The sequence below is a fragment of the Pinus tabuliformis genome, chromosome 1_2, assembly GCF_031772625.1.
Source record: "Pinus tabuliformis cultivar Carrire ecotype Pingquan chromosome 1_2, CPIR1, whole genome shotgun sequence".
Classification (NCBI taxonomy): Eukaryota; Viridiplantae; Streptophyta; class Pinopsida; order Pinales; family Pinaceae; genus Pinus; species Pinus tabuliformis.
Genome location: NC_142298.1, coordinates 282273023 through 282292219, shown reverse-complemented (window position 1 = coordinate 282292219; position 19197 = coordinate 282273023). Strand labels below are relative to the sequence as shown.

General features: G+C 41.5%; 1 protein-coding gene across 1 annotated transcript in view; it reads left to right on the top strand.

Annotated features, from left to right (window-relative positions):
- Positions 1-19197, top strand: part of LOC149205432 (protein MET1, chloroplastic-like) — a 142014-nt gene that overhangs the window by 30303 nt on the left and 92514 nt on the right. Inside the window, exon 4 of the mRNA XM_089395069.1 lies at positions 428-504. Coding sequence (XP_089251195.1) covers positions 428-504 — 77 coding nt within the window. The remainder of the gene's footprint in view (positions 1-427; positions 505-19197) is intronic.

Sequence of the window (19197 nt, the reverse complement as noted above, 5' to 3'; positions counted from 1 at the left end):
ATATCAATTATTCAAACTTTATCTCTCCCCTACTCCATAAGCATTCCTCTAGGTCGGCCTCTGCTCCATGGGTGATGGTCACTACCTACTGGGAGTTATAAGGCTAAATTTCTAGGCTTTACAGTGCTTCACGTTTACCATATTTATGTCTTTAGCTCATATCCAATGATTAGGCCCATCAACTTATCTACCAAGAACATTTCTTCCTTTCCCCAATGCCATTTGTGGTATAACTTTAAAATCAACACTGAAAAGATTCAAAATGTCCAATGAAAACCTTGTTAGTCTGTTTTTACTTCGTTTTCTCTTGTATATCACTTTTGTTTGTAAAAAATATCTGCAAGCATGCAACTCTTTTTATGCAGAATTTATTTGAAAAAAACATATAAGAAACCTGAAGTAGAATAGGAACTGAATTTGTTTGCAGATGCAAAATTATTTGCAAAAGATGGAGCTGAAGAGGAAAAGGGAGACGGAACTTACAGAAGGGCTTAAGTTATACAAGTAAGAATCTTAGAATTTTCTGTTCTTCATGTCAGCTGTCTACTGACAGAATTTCAGGTTATCCATCCTTAATTCAGTCTTTACAACTTCAAAATACTTTAAGCACTTTTTGATAAGACAAGCTATATGCAAAGCATAATATTGGAAAAGTCAATTTTGACATAAGGTCTTGATGCAGTAAGCTGTTGAGGTTATACGAATATTTTATCGTCAGAACACCATTTTCTGTTTTAAGCTTGATAGGTGTTGAACGTGCATCAAATGGCTAATACTAAATTGATTGAAGTGTTTTGTAATTTGTTGGGATTTGATTTAAAATTATTTCCTTTGATTGCTTGAACAATGTTCTTGTAGTGAACACTGGCAGCAGTAGCACTTGAACTGGGATTTGTGCATTGTCAAGTGGTGATAATAAATTTTAAGTGCTTAGTTGTTGGGTGGAGGGCCGTTTCGCAACTCCCCGCTCATGTTTATGTCTATGAACTTGGAAATGTGACAACTTCTTGGAAAATACAGCAGAAGCCTTTCTCTTAGACTCTGCCATGAGAAGAGGGACAGGGATGATGTCAAGAGGGCATTCTGAACTGAGCCCACATGCTAAAATCATAGTGCAACCTTTTAACCTAAAAACACTTGGGATACCATGCAACTAGAATGTGTATGGTTAAAACATTTCGCTCTCATCTCATTTTGTAACAAGTCATTCACTTATACTTACTTTTTAATGAGTTTTTCATTAATGTAAGGAGGTTTCCATAATGAGTCATTCATTTATACTTCCTTTTTAATGAGTTTTTCATTAATCCAAGGAAGTTTTCATAATTGTTCAAACAATTCCAAGACATCATTTATTTGGTGTGTTACAACAAAATCTAGCACCTAGTATAATGCCTTGCTAGGTGACCTATACAATGTGCAACACATAGGTGTGTTACCACTGTCACCTCAGCAACTACTCTCCTCTCTTTAGTGAAGGACACAATCCAACACAAGGGAGGCTTCCTTGGTAGGGCTTAGGGATCAAGTAACCCAAGGATCTTAAGTTAAATGCCCCATAAGGATCCTACAACAGAAGCCCACTGGATAATGATTCGAATTGGATCATTATATTGTTTGTCATCCATCTCGATGCATTTGGAGTGGAAAAAGTGGAGGAATCAGCTCACGAGACCGTTTTTACTGGCGGGACCCAGTTTGGCAAAACGAGGTTTGAAACTTTTTGGGAGCGTTTTGAGGCATCACATGACGTTTTCTGGGGGTAAAACTTTTCAATGACATAAGAAGCGCATCAATCATAGTCCGTATGCAAAAGTTATGCCACTTAGAAGTTGATCTTCTTGTTTTCACACCTATAGTTTGAAAGGATGTTGCGTCAGCCCCCATTATTCATGGAAAAGGTGCTAGCCACATGTTTGTAATGTAAAAGACTCTAGAAGAGTCTATTTTGTAACTTTAGTTAAGAGTTGATGTAGTCAAACTTAACCACTAGTAGGCTATTGGGTTGTGTTATAAGCGGGCCACTAGGAGGAAGAGACATTCCATTCTTTCGAGAGCATTTTGTTCCATAGCTAAGCAAAGATAGCCAGGAGAGATAGGAGGTAGAGCGCATAGAGAGGATCTATGCACTGGAGCAGCCCACGGGTCACGAACATTGCTTCTTTATACCTGCAACCATATTTCTAGACAAAGAAATAGAGTGAAGCGACCTCACCTTCCAGTTGGGTTTTCTCCCGAAAGGGTTTCCGAGAGAGCATATCTTGTGTCTTATGTGTGTGAGTTTATTTTGTCATTCTCTACCTTTCTGCATAATTTCCATTCACATGCATCCACTAATTACAGTAAAATCTACAGATCTAGAAATTAAATAAAACTGTAATAGTCCAAAATTTGAGTATTTTAATATATTATTATCAGATTTGTTGTGACAAACTGTCCAGTGGAATGTCCACGACAGTTACGGATCATTTGGTATGAGAGCCGGTTTCTTTGGGTATTTTGTGGAGATTGCAGGGATTTAGATCAGTGGGGCTGAAAATTGTAAAAACCTAATCATGGCCAATGAATTTGTAAACGAACCTCGTGATCTTGCAGAGGTGAGGTTTTCGCGGCTCTAACAACAAGTCACAGATATAAACCACAATGCAAACCTCGTCATGGCAACCGTAAGCAATAAGCTGGGGATATTTGGAGAAGATGGGGGTTCGAATGTAGAGGACAAATCAGAAGGGGGATAGGGAGACCGGGAAGACACTGAAAACCAACCGAAGAAAGAACCCAGAAAAGATCAACCCAGTTCGAGTGTTGTGAATTAATCCCTGTTCAAATTGGAAGCAAAAGTCGATATTAAGTCGTACCACGATGAGATCGACGCTTTGAAGCTAAACCACGGGATGCAACAATTGGAAGTTTATTTCAGCGTCCATTAAGTCGAGGAAGGGGAAAAGATCTCATTCGCGTGACTGAAATTAGAGTGCCATGCTATGTTGCAGGAAATGTAGGGCAAGGGGGGCGTTTTCGTACGGAAACGAGTACGAAATGCTGAAATGCGTGTGGTACGGCCCTAAAACGCGTTTTAGGCTGTACTGCCACGTTTCACGACACCGAAACGTGGCCAGTACGGCCTGAAATGCATTTCAGGGCCTTACGACTCACGTTTCAGCTTTTTACTTGTGTTTTTTTAATTTGTTTTTTAATTTATTTTTAGGTTATCCTAGTGACTTCTGGTTGCTTCTAGATGCCTGTCTAAAGTTATAAAAGTGAACTTTTGCCCTATTGTTGATATGCAATTCATGGTAATGTTAAATACTTAAAGTAAAAGTGATATTCTCCTTTATTTTTCATTTTCATCCTTTTACTTAAATTTTTAACATTACCATGAAATGACTCAGGATGTTTGAGAGTGGTTTCGCCCTCATTGGATTTCATATGGAGAAAGTAGAATTTTAGATCCCACTCAAAATCCAGCAGACTTATCTGTTTTTTAGGATTTCAGGATTGGGGGGTTTGCAATGTTTCCATTGGATTTCATCATGTACTAAGGTATGAAACTTGTATTTAATCAAGAGAACCAAGCCCTCTATGCAGGGGAGACTCCCAATAATGAAGAGCATGTAGGGTACTAGGGTATGAAACTTGTATTTAATCAGGAGCACTAAGGTTGTTCAACTATGTAGGAGGAGACTCTCAATCAAGCACGAGACAAGAAATTAGAAATTTCTCGTTGCTGATTTTGGATATTTCTATTTTCATTATGTGATCATTCATGAGTAAATGTGATGTAAATTTAGAGACTTATAGTTTATGCATTGACAATTGACAATTTTATCATAATGTAATAAATTAGAATGTATCATATATGCTTTATGATTGCACATATTTCTTAAATGTCCATATATATATATATATATTCGCGTTTCCCCGTTTCCAAAATTTGGGAAGGTTGCGTTTCGCATTGGTTCCCGTTTCCCCGTTTCGTGCAACCTAGGTGCCATGCACTGACTTGGTGTGAAAGCCACATGGAAACCCTGAGGTTGGAGGGAGAACCTACAGTGACTAAGTGGGATGATTTCAAAACCCTCATTAAGTCGCAGTGTTATCCCATTGGGTACATGGAGGACCAGTGGATTCGGTGGCATTACTTCAGGCAAAAGCTGGGCCAAAGCATGCAGTTGTACACTACGAAATTCAGGAAGATGGCTATAATATTGGGTATCTCTCCAAAGAACCCAAATGTACTCCTCAAGTATTTGGGGGGTCTGCACCGCCATCTGTGTGAGCAAGTGATGTTGTTCAAGCCCAAATCGGTGGACGAGGCTTGTGTACAAGCATAGTACCTGGAGAACATAGGCTTGAAGAGAGCGCAATCAAGTGGATCGAAGCAGAAAGAGCAACAAGAAGCTTCTAAGGAGGGAAAGAAGAAGCAAAAATGGGGAAAAGATAAAAAGACGACAACCACAACACACCAGTGCAAAGATCTTAGTAACCACTGCAACCACTACAACATTGATGGCCATACAGAGGAGAAGTGTTGGAAGTTGCATCCAAAGCTAAACTCGAAGAACAAGAAGAAAGATAATAAGAAGAAGAATCTCATGGCCACTGATTTGAGCAACCAAGTTGAAAGCAGCTCGGACGTGGATGAGAAGATCATTGTACATCAGTGCAGAAGGAGGTGAATCTGAGTAGCCTTCAGCAACAGGAAGAGAAAGAAATGACCAAACTCTTCCATATAAAGATACAAGTCAAGAAGACAAAGATTGATGCTCTGTTTGACTCAGGATCGCAGATGAATCTCATCACAACAGAGCTGGTTAGGAAGTTGGGGCTGAAAGTTCATGATCATCCAAAACCCATATCCACTGGGATGGGTAAATAAGGACGCAAAGCCGAGGGTAACAAAACAGTGCAAAATTAGATTTGTGATCAGTGCTGATTTTATTGATGAAGTAGATCTGGATGTGGTTTCCCTTGATGTATGTGGAGTAGTGTTTGGGAGTTCATACATGTACATGCATGATGCAATATTCATGAAGAGAGCTAACTAGTACTGGCTCATCAAGGATGGAAAATCGTTCATCATCAACGCGCACAAAGGCAAGTCAAAAATTTCACTGGTAAGTGCCAACCAAGCCAAGAAATTGATCAGTTCCAGCAAGAAGTATGTTTTATTGTTTTTAAGAGAAAGTCAGTCTGAAGAGGAGTCAATAAGAGGCAAGGCATCCCTGGAGGGGTGTACTAAGAAACAAAAACAATAATTGGAGGAGTTGTTACAGGCATACAAGGATGTGTTCTGAGAGCCTAAAGGGTTACCACCTAAGAGAGAAGTGGAGCACGAGATCCAGCTATTGCTAGACTCCCCATTGCCAAATATTGGGTTGTATAGGCAATTTGTTATAGAAGCAAGTGAGGTGAAGAAACAATTGCAATAGTTGCTGGAACAAGGTGTCATTCGACTGAGTACATCACCATGTGGGTCACCCATCATCATTGTGTCAAAGAAGGATGGGACTTGGCAGATGTGTATAGATTACAGGGCATTGAATAAAATCACGCTCAAGAATAGATACCCCTTGCCTAGGATAGACGATCTGCTAGATCAGTTGCAGCAAGCAAAGTATTTCACCAAGCTGGACTTGAAGTCTGGATATCACTAGGTTCGAGTCAAAGAAGAAGATACATGGAAGACTGTCTTCAAAACTAGACAAGGTTTGTATGAGTGGTTATTTATGCCATTTGGCCTATGTAATGCACCAACTACGTTTATGATATTAATGAATGATATATTGCACCCTTTTATAGATTCATTTGTTATTGTCTATCTGGATGATATACTAGTATATAATGCTACTTGGGAGGAGCATATTTCTCATTTGATGTAGGTGCTAGAAACATTGAAGAAGCACCAACTGCTAGCAAATATCAAGAAGTGTGAGTTTGTGCAACAACCCTTGGTGTATGTAATGTCCCCATTTTTATTTTCCTCCATAGTACAACCAGGGTGGATTTCTAGGGTAGGGGATAGCCAGGTCAGTGGAGCAGGTTTATGTCATTAGGGGTTACGATGGAGTTTTTATGGGATTTGATGGCATTCGCTTGGCATATTTCATCATCTGCAATTTGACTTTCGTTCCGTCACATTCCGACAATTTTAAAAAATTAGCATTATTATGGGGCCTAACTTAATTAATTATGCTCGAGGTGGCATTCCGGGGAGATTAATTGATGGAACACCTCAGTGTAATAACTAGTTGGAACGGAAACGAGAAGATCTATAGGATGGGATGCTGAGAAGTGACTTCCAATGGCCGAAGGGAGTATGGTGGGCGATTTACAATTTTCCTTAATTAAAAATGACTTTAATTAGTCATTTAATTAAGGAAAAATAATCAATTGGAGGAAATGAGCCAAAAGTGACTAATGTGAAATAAAATAAAGTTAAAAGGTCACTTAAGAAAAAGTCAATGGAGGAGCTTCTAGAATAGTAATAAAATAATAAAATAAGATGCTTCTAGAGGCTTGGAGATTTATCCATCAGATCTATAAAAGATGAGGAGTTGGTCATTTGGAGACATCTTGGATTTGATATTGTTTCTTGTATGAGAGGTTGAGAACTTGGTTCTCTACTCCATTGGTAGCCCCACGACGGAAAGCCTTGGGTGATTCAGTGAGATTGGGCGAGAACCCATCTCCCCTTGGTGAATACATCCAGAATTCACAGGAGAGCTTAGCAGTAGTAGTTCAATTTAGTTTTGGTGGAGGGCCCGTGCAACATTAGAGCAGATCCTTGAGGCCAGTTCTATCTTAGCTATCTCAACTATTTTTGTTATTCCAACATGTAAAACCCCAGTTTATACATTATAATAAAAGCTGAGAATTATTTCTGCTAATTGTATGATTGAATTGCATGCATTCTCTTTTTCTATTTTACATGGCAATCTTTTGTTTATGAATGGAATTTTTATTTGAAGAGTTTCTGAGTTGGAATTTCAAGAAAACCCCAAATTGTTCCATTTGGGACATTACAGTGGTATCGGAGCATCGAACTTGGCTTCGCTTGCGGGTTCGGGTTTTCAGTTTAAATTTTAAGTATTCGAGGGTTTATTTTGGAATTGCCAGAAGTCATCGATCAAACTTTGGAAGGGGCTGAATAATTGAAAAAAAAAGAAAAAAGAAAAGAAAAAAAAGTTGTCTGAATCTTCTTTGGTCATTGTTGGCATTGCAGGTTCAAGCCAAGAGGCCATCGACATTGCAAATCAGTCACATCAATTGACAAGAGGGAAGGGCCAAGAGGCTGCAAACGAGTATTGACTTTGTCTGTAGTGTTTTTCAATTGTGATGGTTTCGGATTGCAACAATTCCATAAGGTAGCAACGAGAGTCGTGGATGAATTTCCGGGCTAGTCGAAGGACCAAGGCACCCATATCTTGTTGAAGTTTTGTGGGTCGATTTCCTTGCACAGTGTTAAAATTGACAACTAGGGCCAAACTCCATGTGGGTCATCTTATTCATGGTTGATAATATTTTTATTAGATTCCTCTCGTTGAAAGGTGTAGGATTGATCTAGAGATCATCCGATTCTGATAAGTATTTATGGAGATATGAATTTATTTTGATTATGGAATAATTATCAAGCTGACTAGCAACTCATGTAGGCTCAGAAGCCCAACAGTCGCATCTATTCAATCATCAACAGTTGTGTATAAATACAGGAGGAGGTCTTTTCCTCATTTGCACTCACTCATCTCATCACATCTTCCTCTCTCTGTGGGTGATGCCGGTGATGTCGATGACGCCGGTGATGTCGGTGATGCCGATGATGTCGGTGATGCCGATGATGCTGGTGCTGCTGATGCTGATGCCGCTGATCTATGGTTTGCTGCTGCTGATGTAAATCAGATTTATGTACTATTTCTCTCTGCTGAATTATTGAAGATAAAGGAAGATTTGATCAAAGGGTTTCCCCACATTGGGGTTTGTCCTTGGCCAACCGCCACATCTTGTCTCTTTTCTTGGCTTGTTTTTCTGTCAATCATTTAATGTTCTATGTGCACTTTACTTTATGTACATGTGATAGCTAATTTGTGGATAATAATAAGAAAGATAAGTAAACTGCTATAAGCATAGAACAAACCATAACTTAACATGGTATCAGAGCTGAGGTGAAGACAAAGCCCGAGCAAGAGCAAGAGAAATCACCAAAGAGAAGATTGGCAAGGCTATCCTAAAAGAACTATGGGGTCCTCAACACTCTTCCTTGCCGAAGACAAGCTCTGTGAGAAAGCTGACTATCACGGATGGAAGATGTCTCTCGATCTAACCTTAGAAGATCAAGGAGTGTTGGACCATGTGAGAGGCAATATTGTTGAGCCTCCATCAAATGCACCCACTGCTGCCAGGAACAAATGGAAAACCGGTGAAGTCAAAACAAAGAAGATCATCCTGGACTCTATTGACAAGCGCTTGGTGGCCTCCATTCAAGAAGGCTAGAAATTCCAGGATGTATTATATGTACCTGACCTCAAAAAGAACTTGGTGTCCATCTTGGCAATGGAAGACAAAAGCTACAAGGTGACCTACAGCGATGGCAAGGTACCTGTATGGAAAAACAATGTTAAAGATGCCTTTACTCTTGGGTTTCGAGTTGATTCATCATATCAGGTCGGTGGAAGTCCGCTAGGTGTCATGTCTTTTGACACATCTCTTCAGTTTGAACTTTGGCATCGGAGGTTTGCCCACCTTCATTATAAAGCTCTACTCGATGTAAGACAAAGGGTAACAGGGATGCCCGAATTCCGAGTAGAGAAAGGAGGTGTATCTCCGGAATGTGTGGAAGGAAAGCTCAAAAGGGGACCATTCCCCTCAAGCCAAAGCAAGACCTCCAATATATTACAGTTAGTTCACTCAGACATATCTGGTATGATGCCTGTGAACTCCCTGGGAGGATATTCATATCCTTACCTTTACAGATGACTATTCTCGAAAGACTTGGATATACTTCTTGAAAAAGAAGGATGAAGTGTTCTCTTGGTTTCGACACTTCAAAGCCTTGATCAAGAATCAAACTAAAAAGAAGATCAAGATCTTAAGGATTGATAATGGGACTGAATATGAAATCTAACGAGTTTCATGACTTTTGTAAAGAGGTTGGCATTAAGAGGGAGAATACTACACCATATACTCTTGAACAGAATGGTGTGGTGGAAAGGAAGAACCGTACGATTGAGGAAGCTGTTCGTGCCAAGCTCCATGATCAAAGACTTTCGAAGTTTCTTTGGGCCGAAGCTGCAAGCACCGCCGTATATGTACAAAACCGATGCCCTCATCAAGCATTGAGTTCCAAGACTCCTAAAGAAATGTTCACTAGTAAGAAACCTGACATATCTTATTTTAGAATTTTTGGAAGCCTTGTATATTTTTATGTGCTGAAAGAGAAAAGGAATAAATTGGGTGCATCTGGAAAGAAAGGAATCTTTGTGGGCTATGGTGAAAATACTAAGGGCTATAGAATCTATGTAGCCGATCAAAAGGAAGTCGTGATTAGTCATGATGTCACCTTTGATGAAGATATGGCTCTCAGCAAGATGAACAATCTTCCTACAGTGAGGAGCTCTCAAGAAGCTGACACTAGGGAACCGAAAGAAAAAGAGTATGACGAGATATTTGCACTTGTTGCCAGATATACCACCATCCGCTCGATCATAGCCCTTGCGGCTTCACTAGGATGGAAACTACATTAGATGGATTTTAAGACTGCATTCTTGCATGGTTCAATCAAAGAAGAGGTCTACGTGGAGCAACCCGAAGGATTTGAGATTTATGATCGAAAATCTCATGTGTGCAGGTTGAAGAAGGCCCTCTATGGGCTGAAGCAAGCACCTCGAGAATAGTATGAAAGGATCGATAGCTACTTGATGACGCTGGGATTCACTAGGAGTGAAGCCGATCCTAACCTTTACTTTAAGGTTGAAGATGACAAACCTCTCATACTGGTGCGCTATGTTGACAACCTCTTTCTAACAGGTGCAGACCCTCTCATTCACAAATCTAAGAGGGAGTTGGCTTTTGAATTTGAAATAAGGACCTAGGACTGATGCACTATTTCCTAGGACTTGAAGTCTGGTAGAAGCCAAGGGAAATTTTCCTATTTCAAGGAAAATATGTGGTGAAGATATTGAAAAGATTCGGTATGGTGGACTGCAAGCCTGTAACTACCCCGATGGAGCTTGACTTCAAGAAGTTAAGCGACAGCACTGTTGGACTTGTTTTACGAAATGCCACCGAGTATCATCAACTCGTCGGGGCATTAATGTTCTTAGTGAACTCCCGTCCAGATATATGCTTCGCAGTCAACACGTTGAGTCAACATATGGTTGGACCTCACCACTTACATTGAATTGGTTCCAAGAATCTGTTGAGATATCTTCGTGGCACAATTACTTATGGGTTAAGATACACTGCGGAGATGTGAGACTACTTGGGTATATTGATGTTGATTGGGCAGGCAGCGTGGTGGACTGAAAGAGCACTTTCGGGTGTTGTTTCTCTTTGGGATCTGCTTCGATACCCTGGATGAGTAGGAAGCAGAAGTCAGTGGCTTTGAGCACCATCGAGGCAGAGCATATTGCTGCTAGCGTGGCCTCCTGTGAGGCAGTGTGGCTGCGGAAGCTCTTCAGTGAGCTGTTTGGATTTACACTAGATACCATCGTGATCCTATGTGACAACCAGAGTGGGATTCGTTTGTCAGAAAATCCCGTATTTCATGATTGCTCCAAGCATATCGATATCAGGTACCACTATATTCGAGATATGGTGCAGCGAGGAGCAATAAGGCTCCAACATATCGGTACAGATGAACAGGTCGCCGACATCCTAACAAAGCCCCTAGGAAAAGTCAAATTCCTGACTTTCCAAGAACAACTTGGTGTCGTTCAAAGACCCTCTGATGAGGGCCTTGTATGATGTATTGAGCTTTGGGAGCTCCGGCCGGGGGGGGGGGGGGGGGGCGCGGGGTACTTCTTGGAACGACATATGACCACAGGGTGACTCACCATCCCCTGGTGGTGTACGTGTACAGGGAAAAAAAAGAATCAAACTTTTCCTGTGATACCCCGTGGTGATTATGTAGCAAGATGATTAGTTCTCCTGTGAGGTCTGGATGATGTGTTCTCCATGACGATTATGTAGTAGGATGATTAGTTCTCCTGTGAGGTCTGGATGATGTGTTCTCCATGATGATTATGTAGCAGGATGATTAGTTCTCCTATGAGGTCTGGATGATGTGTTCTCCATGATGGTTGTGTAGCAGGATGATTTGTTCTCCTGTGAGGCCTGGATGATGTGTTCTCCATGGCGATTGTGGACAGAATGATTCGCTCTCCTGTGGACAGGATGATTTGCTCTACTGTGGACAAGATGATTCGCTCTCTTGTGGGACGGGATGATTCGCTCTCCTGTGGACAAGATGATTCGCTCTCTTGTGGGATTAGATGATTCTCTCTCCTGTGGACAGGATTGATTAGTTCTCCTGTTAAGGCATCCTACCCATGTAGTCTAGGACTCATGTGAAGTACATCTCATCTGATCAATGAGTAGGGAAATGAGGATAGGGACCTTAGTAGTACCGATGGACGCATCGCTGTATCTATCGTACTCCCTATGCTAGGATGATGTTCATTGATCTGGGATCAATGATACTGGTCTGGGACTAGTGGTAGGAGTTGTACCCACTATGACGCTGACTTCGGGTCAGTGGAGGACTGGTCTGGGACCAATGGTAGGATACCTACTATGACGCTGACTTCGGGTCAGTTGAGATTGGTCTGGGACCAGTGGTACACACTTTGAGATTGACTTCGGGTTAGTGGAGGACTGGTCTGGGACCAGTGGTAGGAGTGGTACCTACTATGACACTGACTTCGGTCGGTTGAGACTGGTCTGGGACCAGTGGTACACACTTTGAGACTGACTTTGAGTCAGTGGAGGATGATACTGGTCTGGGACCAGTGGTAAGAGTTGTACCCACTATGACACTGACTTCGGGTCAGCTGAGGACTGGTCTGGGACTAGTGGTACACACTCTGAGACTAACTTTGAGTCAGTATGATACATCCTCGATCATTTCTTCTTCTTCATAATTCGGACAAAGCAGAGCAGAACAAAACAGAGCAGAGCAGGTAGGATAGAGCAAGGGTCAAGCTGTACAGGGCAGTGCATTTGATGGATGAATAGTAGCGACCGACAGACGAATTGCGATGGAGTTCTCCCTAGTTGAGAGGGAGTGTTAAAATTGGCAACTAGGGCCAAACTCCATGTGGGTCATCTTATTCATGGCTTGTAATATTTTTATTAGATTCCTCTCGTCGAGAGGTGTAGGATTGATGTAAAGATCATCTGATTTCGATAAGTATTTATAGAGATATGAATTTATTTTGATTATGGAATAATTATCAAGCCGACCAGCAACTCATGTAGGCTTAGAAGCCCAACAGTTGCATCTATTCAATCATCAACAGTTGTGTATAAATACAGGAGGTCTTTTCCTCATTTGCACTCACTCATCTCATCACATCTCTCTCTCTCTGGCGGTGATGCCGATGATGTCGGTGATGTCAGTGATGCTGATGATGCTGGTGATGCTGGTGATGTCGGTGATGCCGATGATGCTTATGCTGCTGATTTAGGGTTTTCTGCTGCTGATGTAAATCAGATTTATGTACTATTTCTCTCTGCTGAACTATTGAAGATAAAGGAAGATTTGATCAAAGGGTTTCTCCACATTGGGGTTTGTCCCTGGCTAGCCGCCACATCTTGTGTCTCTTGTCTTGGCTTGTTTTTCTGTCGATCGTTTAATGTTCTATCTGCACTTTACTTTATGTACATGTGATTGCTAATTTGTGGATAATAATAAGAAAGATAAGTAAACTGCTATAAGCATAGAACATACCATAACTTAACACACTGAATAGAGGCCGAGACATATTTTGTTGACTGGCTGTATGACATATTTAAGAGTTGAACGGTGAAATTTAATTGCCAATTATCTTGAGGCCGAATTTTTGAGGGCTTCATATGTATAATTTCCCAATTCTAGTGCCCCCTCCCCCTTGCCAGCAAAGAAATCAAAGCCGAGTCAATTTCAAGTACTGAAATTCCATTAGGATGAAAGCGACATTATTTCCAGGGATGAGATTGAGTTTTAAAAAGGGCTGAAATTGTATCTTGGACCGAGTATCGATCCTTTATCGAGGCTGAACTATAGTTGGAGTCGTCAAGTCAAGCGACCGAATTCAACCGGGGTCGAGCTGTGAGAGCCAAAATCGTTGGTGAACCCAACATAGAAGAAATAACTAATTTGGTTGGGCGGAATCAATATAACTATGGGATCGATTACTGGAGGCAGCGACTTAATTTCAAAGCCAGATTTGTGATTGTTGAAGGGTTGCATTCTATGGTCATTATTGAAAATTGAATTATGGGTTTCCAGGGTGGTTTGTAAGGGATCAGACTGCAACCAAATGTATTTGACGGGGACCGAGGAGGTGCGACGAGACCAGAAACAGAGCCAACCCAAATTCTAAAATCTCTATATTGGGGGAAGGAGCGTCCCTATTATAACGACAAGAAAAATCTAAAATTATTGAGCCATCTCGATAACGAATCGGGCCTGAGATTCGGTCGAGCTCGTGCAGCTAAACCAACATTCCCTTGAAGCCGAGTTAATACAAGTTGAGCCATATTGAAATTCCAGGCAAAGATTCGAAGCATGCAAGACGTTGAGAATCATTGGCCATCAAATTGGGATCGAGTATGGATGTAATTGCCACCTAAGCATTGACTAGGAGTACGATTTGGAGATTGAACCATGTGGCCACATTTAATCAGACCGACTTAATTCACTCAAGCGCCATAGACTACAGCTAGGACTACAATGAGGCAATCAATTTCGTGATCGAGTTAGAAGCTGAGACTACACTCGTGATCTCGCGGAAGTGAGCCACCAAATTTCCTTGTTGCTGTAGCATTGGGATGAGAGCTGACGAGTCTATGCTGTTGATCGTGGTCATGACAAAGTGCTGCAGCCAGACGTAAATTAGGTTTCCAAAAGGATGTGGCCTCTCCAGAATGAAATACGCAACTAATTCAGACCACTGGCAATGCACAAGAAATTGAGTGAGGGTGCAGTTTGAGAGTGATTTGCCTGTAGATGTGATTATGTCTGTCATAGAGTATAAAAGCCGAATTTAATTTAGTGATTGTTGTGCGCATCAAGTAATGCACCGACTGGATAAGTGAGGGTGTTATGAAGTACTACTGTAGCGGTGGTGTTGACAGGGCAGTGGCTGTGCGTTGAAGTCGAGTTGGTAGCAGCCTCGAGGGAATTCCAAATCAAGTTTTCTGGGGAAAGAGACCTTATTCTAGAGAGAGTTTAGAAGGCATGCGACTGTCAGTGAGCACCTGTTCACCTGTAGCAAAGATGTCCAGATTATCGTTTGAGAGCAAAATCCATCAGATCATTTTCAATTGACAAAGGATTCCCGCTGGTCACAGGTTTATGCATTGACTCTTATTCTCCATGCTTAGAAGTTAACATCTTATGCACCTTATATCAATGATGCTAATTGATGAACTTGATGACATGGTGTTGTTTTCACTGAATATTGTATATGTTGCAGAGATACTTTCAAAGCATTAAGCAGGGTTAGTTTCTTGTATGACGCTTGAGTCTTATATTTGTTGATTGTTGAAGTGGGAGTCTATGGTTGTTGCTGAAAGCAAACAAGGTACTGTATGCCAAAATAAGGTCTGTAAGGGTTGCATTGCTGACTAAGCAAGAGAATATGTTTGAGTATGAAATATTGTAAGTGACTCAATAACCCTGTAATGTGTTGGCCTTGTGGTCAGGGCTTCATAAGCATTAGGATAGGTTCGTCATAAGTAAAGATGGAACTCTCTTTAAACTAATGTCATGTGTGTTAGGTTGAGACCATGATGTAAATTCTGAGTTTGTTTGGTAGGGTGCATAATGTCATTTGGTCATAAAGTCGGTTGACTTTTTTTTGCTGTACGCAAGGGTTGATTGTCCAATCATTGCTGAGTTGAGCGAAAGGTCTATGTATAAGTCAGGTTGATGTATTTGTTATTTTTCAGCTAAAACATGGGTCAAACCTCTATAAACTCCCTTAATAAACCAACGACAACAAACAACAAACCTTTCTCAAAAGTGATCGATGCCATTCTTAACCATAAGTAGCCAAGAGATTTGCAGAAGGAGCCAAAGATTGGACACAAAATCCTTGCACTTGGAATAGATTTGAAAAACATGAAGGTCACATGGAAAGTCCTTTTCAAGCTGGATAAACTAGATACACTCCTTTCCAAAGTGAACCAGTTAGAAGGGAAGAAACTCATTCGGGCTCTAAGACTAGCTATGCTTGCTCTCATACAACCCAAGCTCTTGGAGAAACCTTGTGAAGGGGTTAGACTTCCAGTTGTATCTTGTCTCATTAACATCATGAGACTGACCACACCTATACCTCCTTTCAATGATGATGTTATGAGGAGAGATTTCAAGTTGATAGTAGAGATTTTTCAGGACTTGGACAACAGTGCAGGTTCTCCCTTTGGGAACAAGCTTGAAATTTTAGAAGTTATGGCTATGACTAGGACTTATGAAATCATGTTTGATCTAGAGTGTGATGGTTTGATCTTGCAGATGTTCCAATGCTTCTTCAGCATTAGGAAACATGATCCTGACACAGTCATAGCTATGAGAGGCTGTGATTGCCATTTGTCGGGAGTTGTAGTCTCGATTGTTGTCTGTTTGGAGGAGATAGCAGTTGGTCTCACTTGCTGCTTATGAGCTAGCCGAAAGGTTGGTTGAGCAGAACATTGGGCTGTTCAGGAGATAGTTGACCAGGGAGGAGCTGCTCAGGTTTGGTGGATCATGTAGCAAGAATGAATTGAGGAGGAAGGGACTTTGCTTCATCTGCAAAGGACCTTGGGGACCTGACCACTCATGCTTGAGTGACATTGAGGAGATGACAGAGGTAGAGTAGGTGGAGATTCCTTCTGACCTTCAGGGCGAGGATTCTTCTTTGGACGAGTCCATGGGCTCATACGAGGACGCGCCCGAGGAGCATGAGTCATTGATAGCAGGCCAGATTCATATGATGAGTAGTCAGTGGACCCTATGGGAGATATTCAGGATGATGAGTCACCAATGGTGATTTAGCATGAGCAGCATATGGTGGAGCATGAGTCAGCTGAGGAGGATGATGTGCGTAGTATGCATGATGAGCCTTCCGGGGAGAGCCAATTGGAGGTTCATATTGTGCCCATGATTGTGGAGGATGAGCAACCACCCTTGGGGTTAACCATTGATGAGGAACATGCATATGTACAAACAGCTAGCAGGGTGGCAGTATTTGCAGACACATGTCTTCAGGAGATGCTGGAATATGACAGGACAATTTTGCAGGGGATTGGTGGATTGGAGGAGCGTAGAGTTTCCTATCAGATGAGGGAGATGGCAACACATCCATCTTTGGGACTACCCATTGATGAGGTGCAAACAAATGTAGTGGCAACCAACAAAGCTACAACATTTTCAAGCAGCAACACTCTCTAGGACTACATAGACAGGGCTTGCAACACAACTTATCCAATTTTGCTCATTATAGGGAGAGGGGCAGGGTTTCTTGGACAATTTTTGTTGGTTGATCGGGCAGAGCATCAGGAGTTGAGCATGGACTAGTATCAACCTCATAGACGTATTCTTCACACATGTGTCCATACATTAGATTGGCGAGAGATCATGAGTTGGTATCCTATTGATGGTACAATATTCTTAGTCAGGGGCATAGTGGAGTGGGGACCCTTAGACATGATGGATACATTTTCTAGTTGGCAGTGGGATACAGGTCGACAACTCTTCAACATTTCATTCTGGCATCAGGAGAGCAAGATTAGCATTGGATTGAGTCAGACGTTGGGTTGGAGAGAGTTGATGAGTTGGTATTCGCTTTATGGAGCAACAACTTTAACCAGAGATAGAGCACAGTCTGAGACAAGGGACTTGAGTGATGATTGGCCATGGTGGCATTGGGATCTGGGTGGATCTAGGTACTGGGGGATCCAATCATGTCTGGATGGCTTGGAGGCATGATGTGGACTAGGGGTTCATATGGGATCTTGGTATCAGTTTACAAATGCCTCTACAGTGGACAGGTGCGGATTGCTCGAGGGCAAGCAATTTTGGGGCGGGAGGTTTTGTAATGTCCCCGTTTTTATTTTCCTCCATAGTACAACCAGGGTGGATTTCCAGGGTAGGCAGGTTTATGTCATCAGGGGTTCCGATGGAGTTTTGAAGAGTTTTTATGGGATCTGATGGCATTTGCTTGGCATACTTCATCATCCACATAGTTTGCCTTTCGTTCCATCGTATTCCGACAACTTTAAAAAATTAGCATTATTATGGGGCCTAACTTAATTAATTATGCTCGAGGTGGCATTCTGGGGAGATTAATTGATGGAACACCTCAGTGTAATTGCTTGTTGGAACCGGAACGAGAAGATCTACAGGATGGGATGCTAATAAGTGACTTCCAATGGCTAAAGAGGGTATGGTAGGCGATTTATCGTTTCCCTTAATTAAAAATGGCTTTAATTAGTCATTTAATTAAGGAAAAATAATTAATTTGAGGAAATGAGCCAAAAGTGACTTAAGTGAAATAAAATAAAATTAAAAGGTCACTTAAGATAAAGTCAATGGAGGAGCTTCTAGAATAATAATAAAATAATAAAATAAGATGCTTTTGGAGGCTTGGAGATCTATCCATCAGATCTATAAAAGAGGAGGAGGAGGTCATTTGGAGACATCTTGGATTTGATATTGTTTCTTGTATGAGAGGTTGAGAACTCGGTTCTCTACTCCATTGGTAGCCCTAGGACGGAAAGCCTTGGGTGATTCAATGAGATTGGGCGAGTACCCATCTCCCCTTGGTGAATTCATCTAGAATTCACAGTAGAGCTTAGTAGTGGCAATTCAATTCAGTTTGGTGGAGGACCCATGCAGCATTGGAGCAGATCCTTGAGGCTAGTTCTATCTCAGTTATCTCAGCTATTTTTGTTATTCCAGCATGTAAAACCCCAGTTTATACATTATAATAAAAGCTGAGAATTATTTCTGCTGATTGTATGATTGAATTGCATGCATTCTCTTGTTCTATTTTACATGGCAATCTTCTATTTATAAATGGAATTTTTATTTGAAGAATTTTTGAGTTGGAATTTCAAGAAAACCCCAAATTGTTCCGTTTGGGACATTACAGTGTATCTGAAGGAGCGCTGGGGTATGTGATCGGTGGAGGAAAGCTGAAGATAGATCCTTCCAAGATGGAGGCCATCATGGAATGGCCAGTGCCTACAAATGTTTATGAGGTTAGGAGTTTCATTGGGGCAACACAGTACCTGAGGAAATTCATAGCCTCATTTTCAGCGGTAGCAGCACCGCTCCATGCCATAACAACAAGTGGCAAGAGTTTCCAGTGGGGAAAAGGTCAGTAGAAGGCTTTTGAGGAGCTAAAGAAGAAGATCAGTCAAGCACCAATTCTGGCATTACCAAACTTGCAGCGACCCTTTGAAGTGGAGACAAATGCGAGTTGGTATGCTATGGGAGCTGTCTTGATGCAAGGAGGAAGACCCGTTTGCTACGATTTTGAAGTATTTCATGGGGTAGTTCTTAACTACCTTACCTATGATAAGGAGCTCTATGTGGAAGCACTATCTGATGGGAAAGGAGACAATAATCCACACAGATCACCAACTGTTACAGTACTTGCAGGCCCAAAGTAAGCTACAATAGACCAAGCATTACAAGTAGATGGGGGTTTTTACAGTAGTTTCATTTGGTGATCAAGTATAAGAAAGGCAACATAAACAAGTTGGCCAATATGCTTTGAAGGCCACCCACATCAAAGATTACAGCTTTGGGGACTCTTATGCACATGGAGTCATTCACCCATGATGCATACAGACAGGCATATTCAGAAGATGAGGACTTCAAGGAGGTGTACCAGCAGTTGTAGAGTCAGAGTCATGTGCACGATGGCAACATCACCATTGACTACCATCTCCAGGATGAGTTACTCTACAGGCTGGATAAGCTATGTGTTCCTAAAGGTGAGTGTTTGTAGT